The 22,481-nt window shown below is 44.2% G+C and overlaps 1 protein-coding gene across 3 annotated transcripts in view; it reads right to left on the bottom strand.

The window, feature by feature from the left end:
• Positions 1-22,481, bottom strand: part of UHRF2 (ubiquitin like with PHD and ring finger domains 2) — a 190,294-nt gene that overhangs the window by 6,777 nt on the left and 161,036 nt on the right. The window contains exons 10-14 of one of the 3 annotated variants that reach the window (XM_032786058.2): positions 7,510-7,616; positions 3,084-3,246; positions 2,288-2,425; positions 1,254-1,377; positions 617-780 (exon numbers count right to left, since the gene is read on the bottom strand). In XM_032786058.2, coding sequence (XP_032641949.1) covers positions 617-780; positions 1,254-1,377; positions 2,288-2,425; positions 3,084-3,246; positions 7,510-7,616 — 696 coding nt within the window. Of the gene's footprint in view, positions 1-616; positions 781-1,253; positions 1,378-1,507; positions 1,707-2,287; positions 2,426-3,083; positions 3,247-7,509; positions 7,617-22,481 lie in introns of those variants that run through there. The other 2 variants (XM_032786059.2, XM_032786061.2) reach the window with 2 other exon arrangements.

The following is a 22,481-nucleotide window of genomic DNA, read 5'->3' on the forward strand; positions in this document are numbered from 1 at the left end:
TTTATGTACTTATACTGTATGTACACTGTGTTTTACATACACCCTTGCTGTCTTAGGGACTGATCTTCCTGCCCCATATCATGTGAACAGGGATTGCCTCCAACAAACAGCTGCAGGATTGGGCCCTTAAACTATCTTTATTTGTGGTAGTGTATGTTTTTATCTCTCAGGATAATGTGTGTGCTTTTTAAACTAACTTGGTATCTGAACCTTTGAATATAACTATCCACATCAGGCCTTCCCAGCGTTTCTCTACCATCTCCTCTTTGAGTTAGAATGTAAAATTAAATTTCCTGTCAATTACTTTAAGTAAAGACAGTATTATTGAGAAGCATTATCTTTCTTTTTATGTCTTATTTCTCATGCATGCATCACACAGAGGACATATATTCACAATGTAAAAGATGACAGAGATAGCAACTGTATTACTATTGTTCGAGTTTTTGTGTAAAAAAAGAATAAAAATAAATAAATCAATCTCCCCCCCCCCCCCATTAGCATTGGTGTGTTTCAAGTATAAGAGAAGAGTTAATAAAAATCTCTCTTTCAAACTATGCAGGCTAAAATTCTGGCTGACATAAAAATACAGAATAACATAAGCAAGCTGCAAACATACTGGTCCTTCCTTAAGTGAAGCAAGAACTTCATCCCACAGTTTCTGGTTCAGACAGTCTTCTCTGATCAGCCACTGCTGTTGCTGGGTTAGCTGGAAAGCTTCTCCTTTTCCTCCATCTCCCAGTCTCATGGTTTTGGATGCGTTTTTAGGCTCCTCTATACCTACTGAAAAATATTATCAGCAGACATAATAAGAACATAGTGTTAGTGTGAACTGTTAAGAAGAGAATATAAAGCATCTGCAAGTCTTAAACAGGAATCTTGTTTGTGAAAAACTAATAAATTCTTCCTGTTGTTCAGTTTTATTCTGGACTGCAGCACAAGGCTACACATAAGACTGTTCATTTTTTCTTTCTGAAAAAATAGAAAAAGTGTTAGGAATGGAGAGAAAAATTATACAGTATTTTCTTTTCTCATACAGTTTTATCCTTTCTTCCCTGCCCAGCACTGAACAGGATCCTATTAGGACTAACCTCTCCTTTACGTTTAGTTGAACACTTGCTTCACTAACATTTTTTCTTATTTCACATTTGTATCCCAAATGGCTTCTGTTTTCTTAGCAGTTTTCATATTATTGACTTTAAATATATACAACTTGATAGAACTCTACCTAGTCTCAAAAAATTAAGACGACATACCATTATCAATTGACCGTTTCTGGTTTCCATTGCTCTGTCTGGTTGGCTCCTGTTTCACAGTTTGCTTTTTAACCTTATCTTTCTTCTCTTTACTAGCCATGGCTTCCAGATAACCTTCTGGATACTAAACAGAAAAACAAAGATTTATTTTTTTAAAAGATAAAACAAAATCTGCTGGAATATGGGGATGTCCATTTCCAAAGAAAACTTCAACCACAAAACCTACACATTGAAATAATTTCAAAGGACTCACATAAGCAAGAAAATGAAGTTACATGTGTAACATCTATTTTTAGGGAATTGTAATTCAGTCATAAAATCTGATGAAGCTTGATGTAAAAGGGAACAATCCAGTGAAAGATATCCATGGCCTTCCAAACTCCACAAACCACAGAGTTAAAGCTGAAGATGCTGATTCTGTGACAAGGTAATCCATCCAAGGAAAAGGTTGGCCTGTTGAGAAAGGCATAACTGCCTTGAATCTTCCCAGCTCCAGAACAGGGAGTTGGCAAAGCTACTTGGGGCGGGGGGGGGAAGTGGGGAGGAACTCATGTGAAATGAGTTTCCAGTTGCCCAGAGGTTCTGCAATCCCGAGAGGCTGGCCTCTCTTTGGGAGCTCCACAGTCAGTGAGTACAAAGTTGGGAAAAACAACAGGGACATATTTTGTCAAAGTTATCAGGGGAGAAACATTTAAGGCTTCATTTAGTAACAATAAAACAACTCATACGAGTACTATTCAAAATGAGTAATAGTTGTCCTATTGGGCTCTCAAATAACGACAAACACATAAAAGCAAGGTAATTTAGTGTTCAGGCCCGAAGCTCCAGCCATAATTCATCCTGCTTTGCCTAAATATTGCAATGTTTTCTAAACTACTGGAAATCTTAAATATTTTGTGATCTTAGACCTTACCACAATGAGTATGTGAATAATGAGGATGGAATGTAACTGACTTTTTTACAAATAGAATTTAAGTTAGACTCAACTTATTTGAACAAAACATTGAAACAAGTTTGTGAATTTAGATTCTAACCTGTACATTCAGACCCAATTTCTTTGACCGTTCTATTCCTTCTGAGGTCCAAGGCGCAGGTTCAACATCATCTCTTCTCAGAAGATAACGCCAAACTAAGAATCCACATTTTCCAATTTCTGGCCAGTATTTCACCACCTAAATCACAATAGTTTCAGTACTAGTTTATGCATTTTCTCCAACAGCTTATAAAGTTATGTCATTCTAGGTCCCCAAAGCAAATTCAAGCAAATCTTGCCAGAAGCTGAATGTTCTCACTTCACTGGATTTTCACTATTTTACCATAAACCATCAAAACACACATAAATAGTCTTACTGACTATAGATCAAAGAGAACATAGCAGACTTGAATCATATTATATACACTACAGTTTTAAATCTCCTTTTCCCTCCACTGTCAAATGGTTATTTCGATAAATGTAGAACAGTATGTTGAGTGATATACATTCTTATACTAGATGCTAGGATTTTAAGAAGTTTGTGAAAGATTTTTTGGGAGGCGTGAGGTTAGAAATCAATGGGTTCCCAGGGATCAGTTTGGTTCTGTCCATGTGTGTAAAAACAGTTTATCTACTCAGACTGATATATCCTTGTTACTGACTATGTTCTACTACTGTTGCTTTGAATACTTTCATTTCAAATGGTCTTCAATACAGAATGAGCTAAGCTATATAATCTTTACTAAGACACCATGATCACTTTCTTCCAATGTAATAATAAAGGCTATGAAACATTAGAATCTAAACAGCATTTTCCTGTTAAAATGCAATAAAGTAGGTAGCAGAAAACTGTGTACCTTATAAATGCCATCATATCTATTGCCTTCCTCAGGGGCGTATTTGCTGATCCTTCGTCCTTTAGAACTGCGCACCACTCGAACTGGTTTACCAGCTCTCCAATTCTTCGACTCTGCTCCATTTTTATCATCCAATGGAGCATCACAGTTTAGGGCCAGTGCCCTAAAAATGTATTAAAAAGTCTTCATATAATATAATGCATCATATAATATAAAATGCTCAACATGAATGTGACTAGGTCACGCTTTATTTGACTTCCCAGATTATGCTTTCACCATCTAGCAGAGGGATAGATAACCAGGGGGAAAAAATGGAAACACGTGGAATTTTGTTTGAAGTGTTCAAGTAGAAAACCTTAGAGATGCTAACAGGCAAAACATGAGGGCATGGAAAAAGCTGAACATTATTCCTATTTTAGAGCAGTTATTTCTCAAATCATGTGGCAAAAATGATAAAATCTGAACGACCAGCAACAGTGAAGGCAAGGTTTATACCTCCCTAGTCTTCCTTCCACATCATTTCATATTATCAAGTTTTCTAAAGTGGCATCTTTTTAAACAAAAAAGGGGGGAGGGAAGTAAAATGTATACAGGAATTAGGATTATTTTGGCCAATAAACAAACACATGTGAAGATACAAAACCAGCCAAATAGTCACATCTGGAAAAGGTATGCAATAACTGTCTCAATAACTAAAGCATTACTTTTCTTTGCCTGTGAAACTGCCAAAGAATAGGTACTGTGTGAGCAATAACAACTTTAAAGTTAGGCCACTAACCACCTACTGGATTTCAGAGCTCAGGTTCCAGCCCGAGCAGGAATGTCTGTATTGTTATTTTTAGCTCTGTACCACAACCCCACCTCAGTTGACCCAGGCTCTGCAACTCACTGCCACGGTTTGTTTTGTTTTGTTTGCTGTGCAGATGTACCCGATGAATAATGCTTTGAAAATTTTTCATTATCTCAGGGTGAGAACCTACTGAAAATAAACTAGTTTTCCCATGAAGAATTCATCACTGTCTGAACTCTAACGAAGTTTAGTAATAGATGTTTGCTCAGGACTTCTTGGCCACGCTGTCACAGTTCATTTGTTTGGTTTGATCAGCAGCTGTGCATTAACACTTCATTAGTTTGCTTTGGTCAAGTCTCATTTCAAAGACTAGATCAAAGAGTACTAATGAATTGTTAATGAATGGGAGCAGAGTCCATAACGTTGCTGTGACCATAGAGAGAAATTATATATTTTTTACTTTGCCTGTGCCATTAATTATACATTATTTTACTGTGACAAAATTGTATCAATTGTCATAGCATGAGGTTAATGTTGAAGAGCACAACTCACTTGGAATATCTTTTTAAAAAATAGTTTGTAACCTATTAACAGCCTGTTCATTAATTATTATCATCATCAAAGTGCACCCTAGACATGAAGACTACAATTTGTCATAATTGCAAATCACTGTCGCTGAACTATATAAAATTCTTGAGGCCAAGTTTTCAGAAAGAGTACTAAGGTCTACGTGCAAAAAAGTCATGCACTGCTAGTCATACAAAAAGTTTGTGATCAAATGGTGGCTGTTCAGATATCTAAGCTGCCTAATATATGAACCTAATTCGTCTTGTTCTGAAAATTTGGTCCCTTATGTTTAATCACCAGAGAAGTCAGGTGAACACTCAGGTGAAAAGAAATATGGTGGAATTTCCCATATGAACTACTAGTTTGTTAAATTCAGAAGATGCCTTTTGAATGAAGCTTCTCAGTGACTTGAGGTCAATATATGATGTCATGTATTCATATACAGGCTAATGTATAGGATTGGATACTGATCACCTTTCCTGAATAGATTCATAGACTCTAGGACTGGAAGGGACCTCAAGAGGTCATCGAGTCCAGTCCCCTGCCCTCATGGCAGGACCAAATACCGTCTAGACCATTTCTGATAGACATTTATCTAACCTACTCTTAAATAGCTCCAGAGATGGAGATTCCACAACCTCCCTAGGCAATTTATTCCAGTGTTTAACTACTCTGACAGTTAGGAACTTTTTCCTAATGTCCCACCTAAATCTCCCTTGCTTCAGTTTAAGCCTATTGCTTCTTGTTCTATCATTAGAGGCTAAGGTGAACAAGTTTTCTGCCTCCTCCTGATGACACCCTTTTAGGTACCTGAAAGCTGCTATCATGTCCCCTCTCAGTCTTCTCTTTTCCAAACTAAATAAACCCAATTTTTTCAGCCTTCCTTCATAGATCATGTTCTCAAGACCTTTAATCATTCTTAATAACTCTGCCTGATCTTGTCCCAGAAGTTGGTAATATGGTATTTGACTTTCTTCTGTACATAATAAAAATGCAGCCATGTTCTGTGAAAAATTGCAATATTTCAGTTTGGCAACCCGGAATACTTAAAAGAAATCTACCTATACGAACACCAACTAGCAACACACAGACAGATGAAATTAGATCATCATTGCTTTAGTGAAGAGTCCAGGGGGTAAGAGCTGACCATTTAAATGCATTGCTGTACTGTGGAAAAACTGATGAATCGTCAAAAAGCAGAATTTTTTTTTTTAAATCACAGGTTAGTAGGTTTCTCTTTCTTCTTCAGTGCAAAAAGAAATGTTTCTGGATGTTCTGCTTAAATGACAGAGATCCTTCACATTGAGTTTTGGTGGAGATATGAGAAGGCTAATGTGAAAAAATGCAGGTAAAGAACAAGTGAAAGCATTTAATGAAATAGCTCTGGAGAGCTATAACAGATCTGTTCTGCTTGTGAATGAAAATCAACTGACAGGGCACTGATGTGTTCCATCAGAGATGATGTAATCAGAAATCCCTTTACTATCCTGTGCTGGTTGGGGAAAGAATTATCATGTTGCCTGGAATCCTATGTAAATAAGGTAAAGAATGGTTGTGAACTCTAAGGAATTTTGTGAGTACAAAACGCCCCCCACCAACATAGCATCTTTGAAGTGCTGTTATTTCTACTAGTCTTACAACCACTTCATCTGATAACTAGAAATAAAGGTGACAAACAAAGCAACCTCAGGTCTTTCTGAGGGACCACTTTAAGACAGCAGTAGACTCATGCTTGAAAGGTGGGGAAATGCTTCAATCCATGCCCACTCACTAATTTCCTGTAATAAGAAGGCTGAATGCCATGTCTGCTATAGCAAAGATCCAAAAATTAATTTTGAACACTGACATGACCTAGTTCCAGCACTACACTGCAAAAACATGAATGCACTAAATCATAAAATGTATCTATTATCTTTTATCCAGATTACTTATATCCTCATTTGAAATAAACTGTGTTTTATATCTACAGCAACTTTTATGTAACAATTAAACACAAAAAACTAATTAAAAGAACAGTAAGGTTACTAAGTCAAGGATGCAAATACGAAGAAATGCTTGCATTAAGATTGCCTGTGCAAACTCCTCTAATGCTATCATCCAAGCCTGTCTCTGTCCCTATGTTCTCAACCACTCCCACCTTAGTTCTTGTTGCCCCCTTTCACATCCCTCTGTATTCAAGTGAGGCTGTTCCTTCTCTTCTTCACCACCACTTGGGCACTAGCAGGTGGAGCACTCAGAGTCTGGGAGTCTCCCATCTCTCAGTACCAACGTCTGGCATTACAGTGGAACTGTGCTGCCAGAAGCAGAGATTGCAGGGAAAGTCCTACTTGGTCTTTACAACTCTTCACTGCACTATGCTCAGTCGATCTATGGGAATAATACATGCACAGTCTGGGCAGCATCTAGGAGCTGTGATGATAATGAAACAGGCCCACTGCAAGCAGAATCTTCAGAGAATTCAGCTGCCAAACTTTACAAAGCCTTTACACAGCATGTCTGAACTGCAATTTTTCAGAGGCTTATAACTTGACCAAAATTAGGCAGAATTTCCTGGGGATAGCAAAATAAATATCCTTAACATCAGGGAAACCTTTCATGTCCTTGCTCCAATACATGGATGCATTAGCACTTCAGCGAAACAGATACAATTTTTTTTTAACCTGGGTAAAACATATTTCCTGGTTTATGTTCTTGCAAACAGTTAACCATTTTAGCTAAATAAGTAAGTCTGCCTTAACCAGATACTTGGCATGGAAAATTTCAGCCTGAACACTCAAAGTTTCGCAGTTATGCCATTGAAAACAGGATCTTATAGTGGAATGTATTAGGCAACCTTAACCAAAGACATAGCTACCAGCTAAACCTATAATACAGCAATGTATTTTATTCAGCTACAATTACCGTTTTAAAACAATATAACAGGACACTGATTGACAGTGGATCGCCAGAGGTACCACCATTTACAAGGATTTTAGGTGATAAAAGGAACACATCAAAAATCAGTTTTAAATTAATGGAATATAACAGTATTGTTCTTTGAAAGACTTTAATTTATTCTTCAAAACTTACCTGTTCATGTGTGTTAATGTTTGATCAAATGAATGTTCTCCAATCCTTTTATTACCAGAAAGATCTCTACCACCACTCCCAGTGTAAGTGAATTCATCACCTCGATCCTGTGGGAGAAGATTATCCTCTGTTTTAACATTCCAAATTAAAGCATCTGAACTGAAAACACCATTGCTTCATTGGTCCTGTTTGCTCAGACAAACAAGAACATTTCCCTAACGCACAACTACGAATTTGTGCTCCGTTCCTACATGACTCTCCTTCTAGAAATTATACCAACACAAAGCTACAGGTTCCATGATCATCAAACTTCTGATTATTAAACCCTTAGCTTCTAAAAACTATGGAGGGAGGGCAGCATACACTGATCATAATTATAGTGTTATTAAGATAGAACAATTAAAGTTTAGTAGGAAATCATATTTGCAAAATATGTATTGTCATCGCTGATAAATAGGGTTCAATTCTGCAAGGTGCAGAGCACACTGGCCCTGATCTAGTGGACCACTTAAGCATGTTCTTAACTATACTTCAATGATATCTGTACTTAATGATAAAAATGTGCAAAAGGACACTGCTTGATCAGGGCCAGAACATTCAGCACCTTGTAGGATCCAGCCCACACTGGGCTGGGATTGATAAACACAACTTCATTAACTAGAGCATTACTAAAATGCAGATCTAGCTATATTTACTGCTGTAAGAGAAGTTTCTCTCATAAGCATTGTCAGACTGGTGTTACGAACTCATTATTATTCGAATGGAGACATGTATTTGCATTTGCTTTTCTAAATACAGTTTATGATTCCTCTCCAAAAGCATTTTTAACACCACAAATCAGTGAAACCAAAAGAGTTTTATACATGCCTTAACTGAGTAAAAGACAGTTACCTTTTCTGTAACTGGTGTTCGAGATGCGTTGCTCTATTCCACAATACGGTGTGCATGCTCACCACATGCACCAGTCAAAAGTTTTTTCCCTAGCAGTACCCGTACAGGAGTGCCCCTAGTGACTCCTGGAGTGGCACCTCCATGGCGCTGTATAAGGGGTGCTGCGTGTTCTCCCCACCCTCAGTTCTGACTGTGGCACCGGCAGACCAGCCTGTTCAGCCTGGCTGGCCTGACTCATTGATGGCTTAGCTGATGTATGACCTGCTGCTTTCCCTGGACCAGGAGGCGCGGTGGCGCCAGGAGCAGTGCCAACCTCGAGACTGTGACTCGATGTGGAGGACCAGTGCCGTCAGTAACAGCTGCTCAGCAATCGGCTCTGGTGGATCGATCTGCAACGGCGAATCATCGGTGATCAACGCCAGAGGATGCGGGAGCGGTGCTGTGGTGGTGTCCTGGAGTGAGACAACGAACGGGAACAGCGCTGACGTTCGTGTCACGACTGGCTACGACAGCCCCTCCGAGACAAGGGCTTATGGTGTCGTCTGCCTCGGTCCCATCGGTGTTTGCTCCTCAAGGCAGAGCAGTGACTGGAGTCTCTGTCAGACGGAACCCAGCCAGACAACCTAGTGGGAGTCAATGGTGACCCACATGGACTACGCATGGAATGGTCACTGAGCGGCGAATGGCATTGGGAATGTTCCCTCACCCGAGACCGGTACCGAGTCGGGGGCGACTGTGGAGATCCCAGTGGCGGCTTGCCTCTGGTCTGCAGGGCCAAGATTTGCAGTGCTCCTGGTACTGGCATGGACGTAATGTCCCAGGATGCCTGCAGGGCCTCTGGTGTGGAAGGCATCCAGACATCTGGGGAAGCCTGCTCCGAATGGGCCGGACTTGAGTCGGAGGCCTAGAGGCCAATGGGGATCGAGGACTGCCCAACACGGGTCCACCCTCTACCCCAGTTTTACTCCGGTGCCATGGTGGAGAAGGCCTCTTCTTAGCCTTCTTGGCGTGCCTCGTGGATGGGGAGCAGTGCCAACTAGTAGATGGTGCCTAGGGGTCACCATACACTGACACCGCAGTGCCCGGTGCAAACTCGGAGCGGTGTGGCTGAGTCAGGGTGAATGCTGACTCCATCAGGATAGCCCGGAGCCTAATGTCTCTCTCTCTCTCTCTCTGTCCGAGGCTTAACTGACTTGCAAATCTTGCAGCAAATCGCTGAGATGGGTTTTCCCTAAACAGCATAAACAGTCCGCGTGTGGATCGCTCACTGGCATAGGTCGCTTACAAATGTTGCATAACTTAAAACCCGGGCATGCCCCGGCCCAGGTGCACTAGCTAGACTAAACTAAACTATTCCAACTAACTAACTACAGGTACCATACACTGAATCAAGAAGAGTTCTGGGGATGAGCTACAGCAAAGCTGGAGCAGAACAGTTCCTAAGCACCTTCACTGGTGGCAAGAAGGACCTGAAGGTGAGGGGGGTGCACAGAGCACCTTATACCATGACATGGAGCCACTACTCCAGAGGTCGCTAGCGACGCTCCCTTATAGGTACTGCTAGGGGAAAAACTTCGGACACCAGAGCATGTGGCAAGCACATACACTTATTGTGGAATACACATGAGCAATTACTCGAAGAACTGCATAATCCTACTACAACACCTCTCACCCTACTTCTCCTCTTTCCTATCTGTAGCTTATTATCCTCAGTTGTAGCGTCATGTCTGAATTTAGCTCAAAGGATGTTCAGGGCAGGGGATATGTCTTTACTTGTATCAATACTATCTTTAACACACTTTGGGATGCTCAAAATATTACACAATAATAATTGTAACTTCTTGTATTTAATATCCAGTAGATGCACAAAAACTATTTAAAGATATAAAAAGCATGTCTTGTTTGACAACAAAGCAAAATATATTTTCAACTACAGATAAGAGCATTTTGTTGCATAGGTTATTTTAGTATTCTAACTTGGTCTTTTGTTTGGCTGATGGAAAACCTTGTCCTAGAGTCTAGACTGTATCTGCTCTCTGACCAAGCAGTCTCAGAATGCTTCTAATATACTTGAATTTTTAAACAGGAGAATATCAACTAAATTTAAATGTAATAATGTATTCTCAATTAAAAATACATTTGGAGAGGAATCATATTCTCTATTTTTTTTGACATTAATATTTTACACTGATATATCACCTTCTATCCAAGGATTTCAAAGCAGTTTCCAAACTTCAGTGAATTTAAACCTACCATTCTGTGAAATCTGAATGAATTATAGTGACAAGCTGATAAAGAATTGGTAAATATAATTTAAGAGCTCTATGGTTTAAGGATGAAGAATGATTTGGTGCTATTGATCACATTTTTAAAAACAATGGATTTTTATGAGCAAGTTGAATGACACTTCTATAACTAACTATCTATGAAATGTAACAAACTGATTTTTTAAAAAATCTGCTATTTTTTGTATGTGTGACAAGTAGTTATTCTTCTGCTATGTAACAGTACTTCCTTCACATCCTCAGAACAATTCATTTCTAAGTTTTGGAACTATCGAGGAGCCATGCTTTGAGCAGGAGAACTTGCAGATTTGGGTGAAGGATCTGGCCCACATCTTGAGAAAGAAGATGAGGAACAGGGTGGAAAACAAATGGTGGACAGATCACCAGCTGAAAAACAGAAGGAAACCATGTCTGTCTTAGCCACACTCGAACTATAACAACGCCTCTGGCATTTTCTTTCTTTATCTTGAATACCACTTTGGATATTAGTGGAATTGGTGGAAATGCATATAACACATGCCTGTTCCATCTGGAGAGAAAAGCATCTCTGAGAGAAAGGTGACCCAGGCATTCCCTGGAGCAGAATTGAGAGCATTTCTTGTTCTTGGCTGTGGCAAACAGGTCTATCTTTGGAGTTCCCCAGTGTATGAATATGTTGTGAAGGATGGTAGTGTCTACTTCCCATTTGTAATCTTTGGAAAAATTTTCTGCTGAGAATATCTGCTGTAGTGTTCTGTATGCCCAGGAGGGAAAGTTGCTGAGATGCTGATCTGGTAACAAATGTACCAGTTCCATATTTTCACTGTCTTGGCACATAGGGAATATGATCTTGCTCCTCCCTGGCGGTTTACGTAGAAAATGAATGCAATGTTGTCTGTCATAATCTTTACATCTTTGTCTTTGATCATTGGTAAGAAGTGTGAGCAGGCATTCTTGACTGCTCTGAGCTCTAGTAAGTTGATATGTAGTGTGGATTTGAGAGGGGACCATTTGCCCTGAACGGTGTAGGTGTCGGTGTCCAAGTGGGCCCCCCATCCTGTTACGGATGCCATCCATCGTCAATGACGGGGTGATTGAGTGAAGGGGACTCCCACACATACTTTGTGAGGATCTGCCCACCAGTTGAGTTAGTTTTTGATTCTTGAGGAGATTGACAGAAGTTTGTTTAAATTGAGTCTTCTTGGGATATATACCTTCTGAGCCACCCTTGAAGACAATGCATGTGGAGTCCTGTATGCTTTATGACAAAGGTGCCCACCCGCTCTGTGCCCCAGTGGCTGCAGACAGGTTCTAGCTGAAATCCGCGTACTGGCCTGAACTGTCGAGATTAAGCTAGCTAAGAAGTTGAACCATGTGATGGGATGAAGGCTTTGAGCTCTATTGCATCTAAGCAGGTTCCTATGAATTTCAGCTGTTGCAGTGGGGTCAAAGTGGACTTTTGGGTATTTAGTTATAGACCTAGTTGTAGGAACAGAGCTATAGTTTTTCATGTCTCTCAAGGTGTAGGTGAATGTACGTACTTTGAGCTAGCAATCATCTAGATATGGAAATATCATGATGCCTTGTTTGTGAGGGTGTGCTGCTACCACAGAAAGGACTTTCAAGAACACCTTGGGTGTTGATGGTAGACCAAATGGGAGCACTTTGTTTTGGAAATGATCTTGTCCCAGAGTAAATCTTAGGAACCTCCTGTGCGACGGGTGGTTTGTGTTATGAAAGTAAGCATCTTGTAGGTTGAGGGCTGAGAACCAGTCCCCTTGGCCCAGAGATGGAATTATTGCTGCCCAAGTAACAGTCTTGAAACATTGTCTTGTATTGAAACGGTTAAGTGCCCTTAAATCCAGAATGGGACTCTAACTACCATTCTTTTTCTGTATCAGAACATATTTGGAATAAAAACCTTTCCCTCTCTGTTGTGGGGGAACAGGTTCTCTGGCACCTAGTTTCAGGAAGTGGTACATTTCCTCGTGTTAAGGGTGCTTGTGAGAAAGGTCCCTGAAGAGAGGCAGGGAGGGATATGAAGTGGATTGAATATCCCTTGGAGATAATCTCTGGTACCCACTTGTCTGAGGTTATATGCTTCTAGTTTTGATAAAAAGTAGTAAGATTGGTGGAGATGTTTGGACTGTTGGAGCAAATGAGACCAGGCCTCGACCAACACATCAAAATTGGATGTATAAGGTTGCAAATGTCAATGACTGTGGGGCAGGTGGTCTCTGTTTTTGTAATCTCTGCCTCTTCCTTTGAGGAGCCTATGTCTCTGGGGAGAAGGGAAGTGAGTAGGCCATGATCTCTGTGCCGTCTGGTACTTACTGAGTGTTCTTTTTTGAGGCTGGAGTATAAACATCCAGAGAATGTATCATAGCCCTAGAATCTTTCAACACGTGGAGTGATTCCTCCATTCTTTCTGCGAACAATTTAGATCCCTCACAAGGGAGATCCTCCACCACAGCATGTACGTTCTTTAGAAAGCCAGAGAGATGACGCCAAGATGCTCTCCTCATAACAACTGCCGTGAAGATGGAAAGTGCAACTCTATCAACAGCATCCAGAGAAGCCTGCACTTCTGTCCTCACAAGGAGCTGACCTTTAGCAACTATCGCCTGGAATTGCTCTTTCTGATCCAATGGGATGTGTTCAATAAAGGTATTTAATTTCAATTAATTGGTATGGTTTTATTTTACCAAGAGGGCTTGATAGTTAGTGATCCTAAATTGTAGAATATTTACTGAAGAATATTATTTACGTCCAAATAAATCCAGTCATTTTCAGTCCTTATTGTACGGTGTCATTTTAGCCTAGAGATGTCTGCCATGTTCATTAACAGAGTCAACGACCAGTGAATTAGAGGATGAGAAAATAAAAAGCCCTCCACATAATATTTTTTGTCTGTCTTTTTACATGTTGGGGGTACCACGTCTGGTATCTTCCACACAGTTTTTACCAAATCAAACAGCGCCCATTGATGAGGAGTGAAATCTTTGCTGATGACATCTGTAGGATGTCAAGCAGTTTGTGCTGTGACACTGACTTCTTCAAGTGGGTTTTGCAGAGAATCTGCTACCCTCTTAAAAGAAGTCTTGAAATTGTTTGAAGTCATCTGCCACAGTTGGTGGCGGAAGCATGACTGACTTATCAGGAGATGATGATAAAATGTTGGTCACAGGAGAGGCTTCCTTGTCTAGTCTCTCCTTCTGCTCCCCAAAGTCTCCTCTTGAGGATTAGGAGGTCTGACTATTGAAGCTGCAGGAGATTGCCTTCCTTTAACTCTTTGGGTAAGCTAGAAGCCCTCAAACATTTTTGTCCATATGTCACCCTTGGGTCCCAATTTGGCCACTGAGGTGGTGGAAAAGGCAGGGGTGGGAGCATCCAGTAGTGTCCATACCAACTAGGTGGGTCTCTTCTATTCTGGTGGTAGACTGAAGGCACATGAGTTTCCACCTGGTTAGCTCCCTGGTGTTGTAATGGAGACCCCAGTACAGACACTGAGTATAGGTCAGACCCCTCATCTTCCTTGTCACTTAACAGGGTGGAGCAGTCATGGACATCCAGGGACCTGGGCATAACCCATACTGTGATTATGCCAGTGCCTACTAAGGGTGATTCAGGAGCCTGTCTTTGAAATTCCTGTGGTATCAGAACACCATTGAGGCCAGCTGAGTAGGCACCATTGAAGTGGACAGAGCAGTCAGTACTGCATGCCCTCTGCATTCCGAGGAATGGCCAACAGGTGTTGCTGTAGCCTTTTGTGGTGCCAGTGTAGTAGGTATCAATTGTTTACAAGACTCCATTGGTGCCATTTTAGAGGAACTGGGTCTTTCTTTGCTGCTTCTTTCCCCTGAAGGTACTATTCTGCCCAAGCCTGCCCTCTTAGAGTCTTTAGGCTTACCGGTGATATTGGGAGGATCCTGCAACCTCAAAGGTACCTAGTCACGTGTCAGTCAGTAGTGAAGTTATTGACCATCCTGGGGTCCTCTTTCTCTTGGCCGATTCCCTGCTTGGGGAACTTGTGGCTTGCTTTTTCCAGACTTTCTGAGAGGAATCTAAGGACTTCCTCTTTGAAGTCACTGAAGAGTGTTGATCTGACAATGATGATGGGATCGACCTCAACAGGGACCACTGTCAAGGGGAGGTCCCAGGCCCTGGGGCTGGTTGGACCGACCTTTCAATCATGAGTGGTCTTAATTTCAGCTCATGGCTCTTTTTGGTTCTGGATTTTAATCTGAGACAAAACATGCACTTCTGAGGCATGTGCGCCTCTCTCAGGCAGTGAATGCAGCAAGAATGGCCATTGCTGACAGGAATGGCTTCTCAACAGAAGAGGCAACGTTTAAATCCAAGGAAGCCAGGTATACTCGTTTCAGGATTCACTTTTCAAATGGGACAGGCTAGAGAAATCTAATTTAGGCTAAGGAGATAACTATTTTATAAGTGAATTTTTTTTTTTTACATGAAGAGAAGGAAGTATTAACACTAACTGAAACTCTATTACAACTAAGGAAAAACTAGCAAGAAAAAACACTAAGAAGAATCTCTATAATAGGCTCTGCTTAAGGCTCCATCCCAAGCAGTTGAGAAGTTGAGAAGGAACTGTTTGCCCACACAGTGCTATATAGCAAGAGAGCAGAGCATGAGACAAGGAGAGTGCATGTGCATGCCAAATGGACACTGCTACCACAACTCAGATCTGAGGAGCAGGGACGCAAAGACACCTAGAATGGAGCACCCACAGAGGCACTATTCGAAGAAGAAAAGATTCTGAAAGTGACAGATGTCAAAAGGGAGTTCTTTAGCAGTTTTACGTTACAAATCTGTGGGTGGGAGGTCTGAAATCCTCCTTTAGAAAATGTATTTTCTGTATTCTGGATGTACTCTAATAGGACCAAAAAAAATCGGACCGTCTTATTTTCCCAGCTTAAATATGTAACTCATCCATCCCTCATTGCTCCTGCACTTTTCTGTGCTTGAAACCACTTTCTTCAACTAGCACTTTCTGCCATTGACTATAAATTCTTTTCGGCATCTTCCTTTCTTTTCTTTAAGCATTCTCTTTCTCTCTCCCTTTATATTGTCTCTGTAAAGTTACCACTTGATTGTCCTGATTATAAGAGATAACACACATTTTAAATTCAATTAACTTCTGCACTACATAAATTCTGCATTGTCTTAATATGGACACAGTACTGTGAGATAACTGAGCAGATTCAGTGAAGAATAAGTTCCCACAACTCCTACTGAATTGGGAACTGAAGGAACCTTATGAGAGGGATTCAGAACTTCAGATGATCTTATTTTCTCTTACTATAACATGATGAATCGTGGCATATATTAAATCAAACCTTATTATTTCAATCTTGTTCCTGTTACATACTTAATTTTTATTCTTTTACTTTTTAACTTTCCAAAACTCAGATGTTAGACTCTTTCTTGTTACTCCCTCCAATTTTTCTCTTGTACAGTTCATTCAAATTTCAGTTTGGCCTTTAATCTAGACACAGAACTAGATAAATAAGCAGAATTTAGTATAAGTAAAAGACGGTTACTCACCTATGTAACTGTTGTTGTTCTTCAAGATGTGTTACTCATATCCATTCCAGTTAGGTGTGCGTGCGCCACGTGCACGTTCGTCAGAAGATTTTTACCCTAGAACTCGGTGGGTCGGCTGGCCGCCCCTGGAGTGGCGCCGCCATGGCGCCTGGATATAATACATCCTGCCGACCCACGCCCTCCTGTTCCTTCTTGCCGGCTACTTCCGACAGTGGGGAGGAGGGCAGGTTTGGAATGGATATGAGAACACATCTCAAAAACAAAGTTACAAGGTGAGTAACGTCTTTTCTCTTCGGTGATTTTGCTCATCATACACAATTAGGTGATTCCAACTTTCCTAGGCCGTGGGGTCGGAGTGAGAGTGGCAAATGCTAAAACTGCTGCGCCAAAGGCTGCATCATTCTAGATGTTGAACCAGGATAATGCGAAGCAAGGTGTGGACCGAGGACCAGATAGCTACGCGACATATTTCCTGGATTTGGTCATGGCGGGAAGGCAGTAGATAGCCTGAGCCTACAGAATGTGTGGTGAGATGGCTCAAGGGAAACAAGCAATCATATCAAGTGCGGATGCACGCCGTCACCAAGAAAAAGATCCTCTGGGAAGGAGAAGTTGCTTCATTCGGTCTGACTGTGACGAAGAGTTGGGCAATTTACGAAGGGTTTCATCCGTTCGATATAAAATGCAAGCGCCTACGGAACATCTAGGGAGTGCAGCTGTTGCTCCGTCAACTGATGAGTGCAGCTTGGAAGAAGACCGAAGGAAGATGTCTGATTGATTATGAAGGCCGATACACTTTAGGGAGGAACGTGTGGGGGGGGGGGTTTTGGGGGGGGGGGGGGGGGGGGTGTGGTCGCAATCTGCACCTTGCCTTATGCAACACAGTATACGGTGGGTCCACTGTGACGTCGATAACTCGAGACTTGTCTGGCCAATGTAATGGCTATAGGAAACTGTCTTCCAGGAGTTAGCAGCGAGGCAAATTGCTAATGGCTCAAATGGTGGAGACAATAAGTCTGGTTAGACCAGTTTGAAGGTCCCAGGTAGTGGTCAAGGGGGGTGCTTGGGTATGACGCTCCAGCCTTGAGGAACCCTGGATCATAGGGTGTGAAACATGGAGCAGCCATCTCCCTGGGTGGACGGTAGCAATGGCGCATGCACCTCAATGTGATAACGCTAGGACCTGCTGTTTGAAGAGACCACAGTATGTCCAGGATGGTGGGATTGAGACCTCGGTGGGGAGTAACAATTTGCGTTTCACACAGCAGGAGAAAGCTTCCACTTTGGCCACGATCCGTAGACCCGAGTGGAAGGTTCCTGCTATCCAGGAGTAATTTGTTGTGCCTGAGGTCTGTGGCTCAACCACAGAGGAGCCCATGCGTGAGTGACGGAACGCAGGTCTAGTGGTGAAGTCTGGCGTGCTCCTGAGTTTGAGAATCTGGAGAAGACGGGTATTGGGACTGGCTTTGAAGGTCGACACTTGGTGTACCAGTGCTGCCTGGGCCACGCTGGGACAATCATGATCAAGCGAGCCCCGTCCTTGTGGAGCTTTAGCAAGACCCTGTGAAAAGCAGTTGGCTCGTCCACGGTATCAGGAAAGCGTCCAAGATCGAGCCCGGGGAGAGACCTTGGAAGGAGCACAACATCTGGCATGTCCTGTTCTCGCGGGAAGCGAAGAGGTCTATGCAGGGAAATCCCCACTTCCGGAAAACAGAATGAATGATGTCCGGACGGATCGACCACTCGTGAGAGCGGAAGGATCTGCTGAGTCGATCCACCAGAGTGTTCCGAACCCCTGGGAGAAAGGATGCTACCAGGTCTATCGAATGGGCTATACAAAAGTCCCAGAGTTGAATGGCTTCCTGACAAAGGGGGTAGGACCGTGTCCCCCCATTTGTTTATGTAATACATGGCCGTTGTGTTGTCTGAACACTGAGACACAACAGCCTTGCAGAAGCTGTTGAAACGCCTGGCACACAAGGCGGACTGCTCTCAACTCTCGGACATTGATGTGCAAGGCCAGCTCCTGAGATGACCAAAGGCCTTGAGTGCGAAGATGTCCGAGGTGAGCACCCCAGCCGAGAGATGATGCATTCGTCGTCAGGGCCATAGAAGGCTGGAGCGGATGGAATGGCATCCCTGCACACACCAGGGAGGGCGTCAACCACCAGTCGAGGGAGTCTAGGAGTTTCCGGGAACCGTGAGGATCCTGTCTATATTGTGTCTCCCCGGGTGGTATACCAAGGAGAGCCAAGTTTGAAGGGGACGTAGGCGTAGCCTGGAGTGCTTGGTCACGAATGTGCAGGCAGCCATGTGACCCAGGAGGCCGGGACAAGTTCTAGGCAAAGTGGTTGGGAATTTTTGTAGGCCTTGTATAATAGATATCATTGTGTGAAACTGCGGCTGTGGTAAGCAGGCCCTGGCGAGACTGGAGTCCAGAATGGCCCCAATGAACTCTATTCTTTGTGTGGGAACCAGAGTAGATTTCTCTAGGCTGATCATCAGGCCTAGTTGGATGAATAGGTCCTTGACAATGCCCATGTGCCGCGTTACTTGGGTCTTGGAGGCCCTGCTAATGAGCCAATCGTCAAGATACGGGAAGACGTGTATGCTTCGATGATGGAGGGAGGCGGCGACTACGGCCATACACTTTGTGAACACTCTTGGGGCTGTGGAGAGGCCAAACGGAAGGACCGTAAATTGGAAATGTTGACAGTTGACCACAAACCTGAGGTACCATCTGTGCGGAGGATAAATGGCAATGTGAAAATACACATTCTTCATATCGAGGGCGGCATACCAGTCTCCAGGATTCAAGGATGGGATGATGGTCCCCAGGGATACCATGAGGAACTTCAACTTTATCAAGAACTTGTTGAGTCCCCCCAGGTCTAGAATTGGTCTGAGACCTCCCTTCACGTTGGGGATTAGGAAATACCGGGTGTAGAACCCCTTGCCCCTCAAGTCCTCCAGTACCTCCTCTATAGCTCTCCTGGCAAGGAGGGACCATACCTCCTGCAAGAGGATTTGTTCGTGAGAAGTGTCCCTGAAGAGGGATGAGGATGGGGAGTAGGAGGGGGAGGGCGAAATAAACTGAAGGCGGTATCCAAATTCTACCGTGCGTTAAGACCCAACGATCTGAAGTTAGTTGGGTCCACGCAGGGAGGAAAGAGGAAAGGCGGTTGCAAAAGGGAGGAAAAGGATCCTGTTGAACAACTGGTACGTCGCCCTCGGGCGCACCTTCAAAAGTTTGGTTTAGGTCCTGCGGGTGGTTTGGTGGGGCCGTGATTCTGACCCCCTTGGGGTCTGGACTGCCGTCTATGATTGCCTCGGCCATGCCTCCTGCTGAGGTCCTGCCGCTGTCTAGGCGGGGGGTAAGGGCGCTGAGGCTGGGGTCGGAAGGGTCTGCACTGAGTCTGCGGTGTGTGCATCCCGAGCGAGTGCATGATCACCTTATTGTCCTTCAGACTCTGCAGCCTAGGGTCAGTCTATTCCGAAAATAGGCCCTGACCTTCGAAGGGCAAGTCCTGTATCGTATGCTGCAATTCAGGTGGAAGGCCTAACACCTGAAGCCATGATATTCACCTCATGGTAATTCCTGAAGCCAGAGTTCTGGCCGCGGAGTTGGCTGCGTCTAAGGAGGCCTGGAGAGAAATTCGCACCACCTTCTTTCCTTCCTCCAAAAGGGCCACAAACTCTTGGCGTGAGTCTTGGAGGACTAGCTCTGTGAATTTCTCAACTGCCGCCAAGGTGTTATAGTTATAGCGGCTAAGCAGGGCTTGCTGGTTTGCCACCCTGACTTGGAGGCCCCCAGCAGAGTAGATTTTACGCCCCAATAAATCCCTGCCCCTTACTTTGCTTTTGGGGCAGGGGCTTGCTGGCCATAGCGCTCCCTTTTCGTTAACCGATTGGACGATGAGGGAGCAGGGAGGAGGATGTATGTACAGGTACTCGTACCCCTTAGAGGGCACCATGTACTTCCTCTCAACGCCCTGAGCCGTGGGCGGAATAGATGCTGGAGACTGCCAGATGGTATCGGCCTTCACTTGGATCGTCCGAATAAATGGTAAGGCCACCCTTGTGGGAGTGTCAGCCGACAAAATATCTAGCACTGGGTCCTCTATCTCCGGAACCTCCTCCACCTGGAGGTTCATATTCAGACCCAGTCGTCTCAGGAGGTCTTGATGTGACCTTAGGTCAATTGGAGGAGGGTCCAAAGAGGATGTCCCCGACACCGCTTCATCTGGAGAAGAGGAAGAGGAAAGGCCAGAGACAATCAGGTCCTTGGTTGTCTCGTGGACTTGGGCGACGTCCAGCTCCGGTGGGACCTGAGGGTCTGGTGCCTGAATGGGAGCGTCCTGGCTAACAGTAGCCTCCGGCACCCAGTGCTCCAACAGTACAGAGAGTGATGGCACTGGAGGTCCATCTTGGGCTTGGTGATATGCCCAAGGTGTCCAGAAGGACAACTGATGAAGTCCTTGGTCTTGAGCCTGGGTCTCTTGGAAGACACAGTTGGGAACATCTAAGTCACGGTCCTGTGCATAGGAAACACTGTCCGCATGGGATGACATAGATGCATGGCGACACGGCCATGGAGAAGCTGAAAACCCCTGAGAATGGTCTCCATCCCTGGGTAGTCTGTCTGTATGCTGCAGCGGAGAGCGGTACCGGGCACTATACTGGTACCGGGAACGAGATTGGGATCTGCGACCGGAACAGTGCCAGGAGGTCGACCGGGACCTCGAAACTCGACGCCGAGAGCAGCTGCAAAAGGTGCGGTGCCAGGAGTGGTGCTGGGAGTTTGATCGGTACCAAGAGTACCGGGCCAGTGAACTGGGTCTCGAACGGTGCCGCGAGTGCGACCAATACCGAGATGGAGAACAGTACCGGGACTGCGAGTGGCGTCGGGACCGGGATCGGCGATGGGACTGAGAACACCGGCGGGACCGTGATCGGTGCCTCTCAGCGGTGCCGACGGAGGATGGTCTCAGAAGGGCAGGCTTGCCGATGGGCTGTATAACCTGCACCGGTGGTGCCAGGGGTTGAGGTAGCGCAGACTCCATCAGTGCAATCAGTTCCCTTGCTGTAAAGAAAATCTCTGGCGTGGAGGGAATAGTAAGCTCAACCACAGAGCGTGCCGGGGAGCTGTCGGGCACCGGATTCGATGGCTCTTGCGGGACCAGAATCGAAGGTACTGAAGTTGTCGGTGCCACGGCAGTTGTCGATGCCGGGCAGTCCTACTTAGGCGGATGCTCCGACTACGGTGTGGACACGGAAGCCGCAGGAGTCTTACGTTTTTTTACCCGTGGGGAGAGGGAGCGGTACCAAGCAGACATCTGGGCCGGCGACGGTTGGTGCCGAGGGGCCTTAGCAGTACCGGTGCGCTCCCATGCCGAAGATGCACTTCTCCCCAGTGTGGACTGTCTGGTACTCGGTGCCGATGGTGGAGGAGTAAGAGCTGCCTCCATCAGGAGCTGTCTAAGACGAAAGTCCCGCTCCTTTTTGGTCCAAGACTTGAAGGCCTTGCAAATGTGTCACTTATCTCCGAGGTGGGATTCTCCAAGGCACTTAAGGCAGGAGTCGTGAGGCTCTCCTGTAGGCATTGGCTTAGGGCAGGCCGAGTATGGTTTGAAACCTGGTGAACCAGGCATGGGCCCCGGCACCAGGTGAGGGGAAGGGGCTAATCCCCAAACCTCTCTTAACTATATACACTAACTATGTTAAAGAAAATAAACTAACTGTAAGTATAAAAATTTGAACTATATACACAATAACGAGAAAACTACGAGTAGCTAAGGAAGTGGAGATCAGCTAAGCTGCGCTCCACTGTTCCAATGACCGACACGGGCGGTAAGAAGGAACTGAGGGGCGGTTGGGTCGGCAGGGGTATATATCCGGCGTCATGGCGGCGCCACTCCAGGGGGCACCCAGCCGACCCACCGAGTGTTGCTAGAGTAAAAATCTTCCGACAAACGTGCACGCGGCGCACACACACCTAACTAGAATGGATATCAGCAATCACTCGAAGAATTTTAAAATACTCTTCTTGATTACCAAAGCTCAGTAACAGATTTCCTAACAAAAACTCAGACCTAATCCAGAACAAAAACCTGGTTCTACCAGCCTTCTTGGATGCAATACAAGAACCAGATTCACTAGTTTTACACTAGCAAGGAAGTGGTAAATCAAGCCCAAGATTTCCACCTAGCATAAGGAAGGGGAACCTGAAGAAGAGCTCTGTGTAAACTC

Source organism: Chelonoidis abingdonii, chromosome 6, assembly GCF_003597395.2.
Source record: "Chelonoidis abingdonii isolate Lonesome George chromosome 6, CheloAbing_2.0, whole genome shotgun sequence".
In the NCBI taxonomy this organism is placed as follows: Eukaryota; Metazoa; Chordata; order Testudines; family Testudinidae; genus Chelonoidis; species Chelonoidis abingdonii.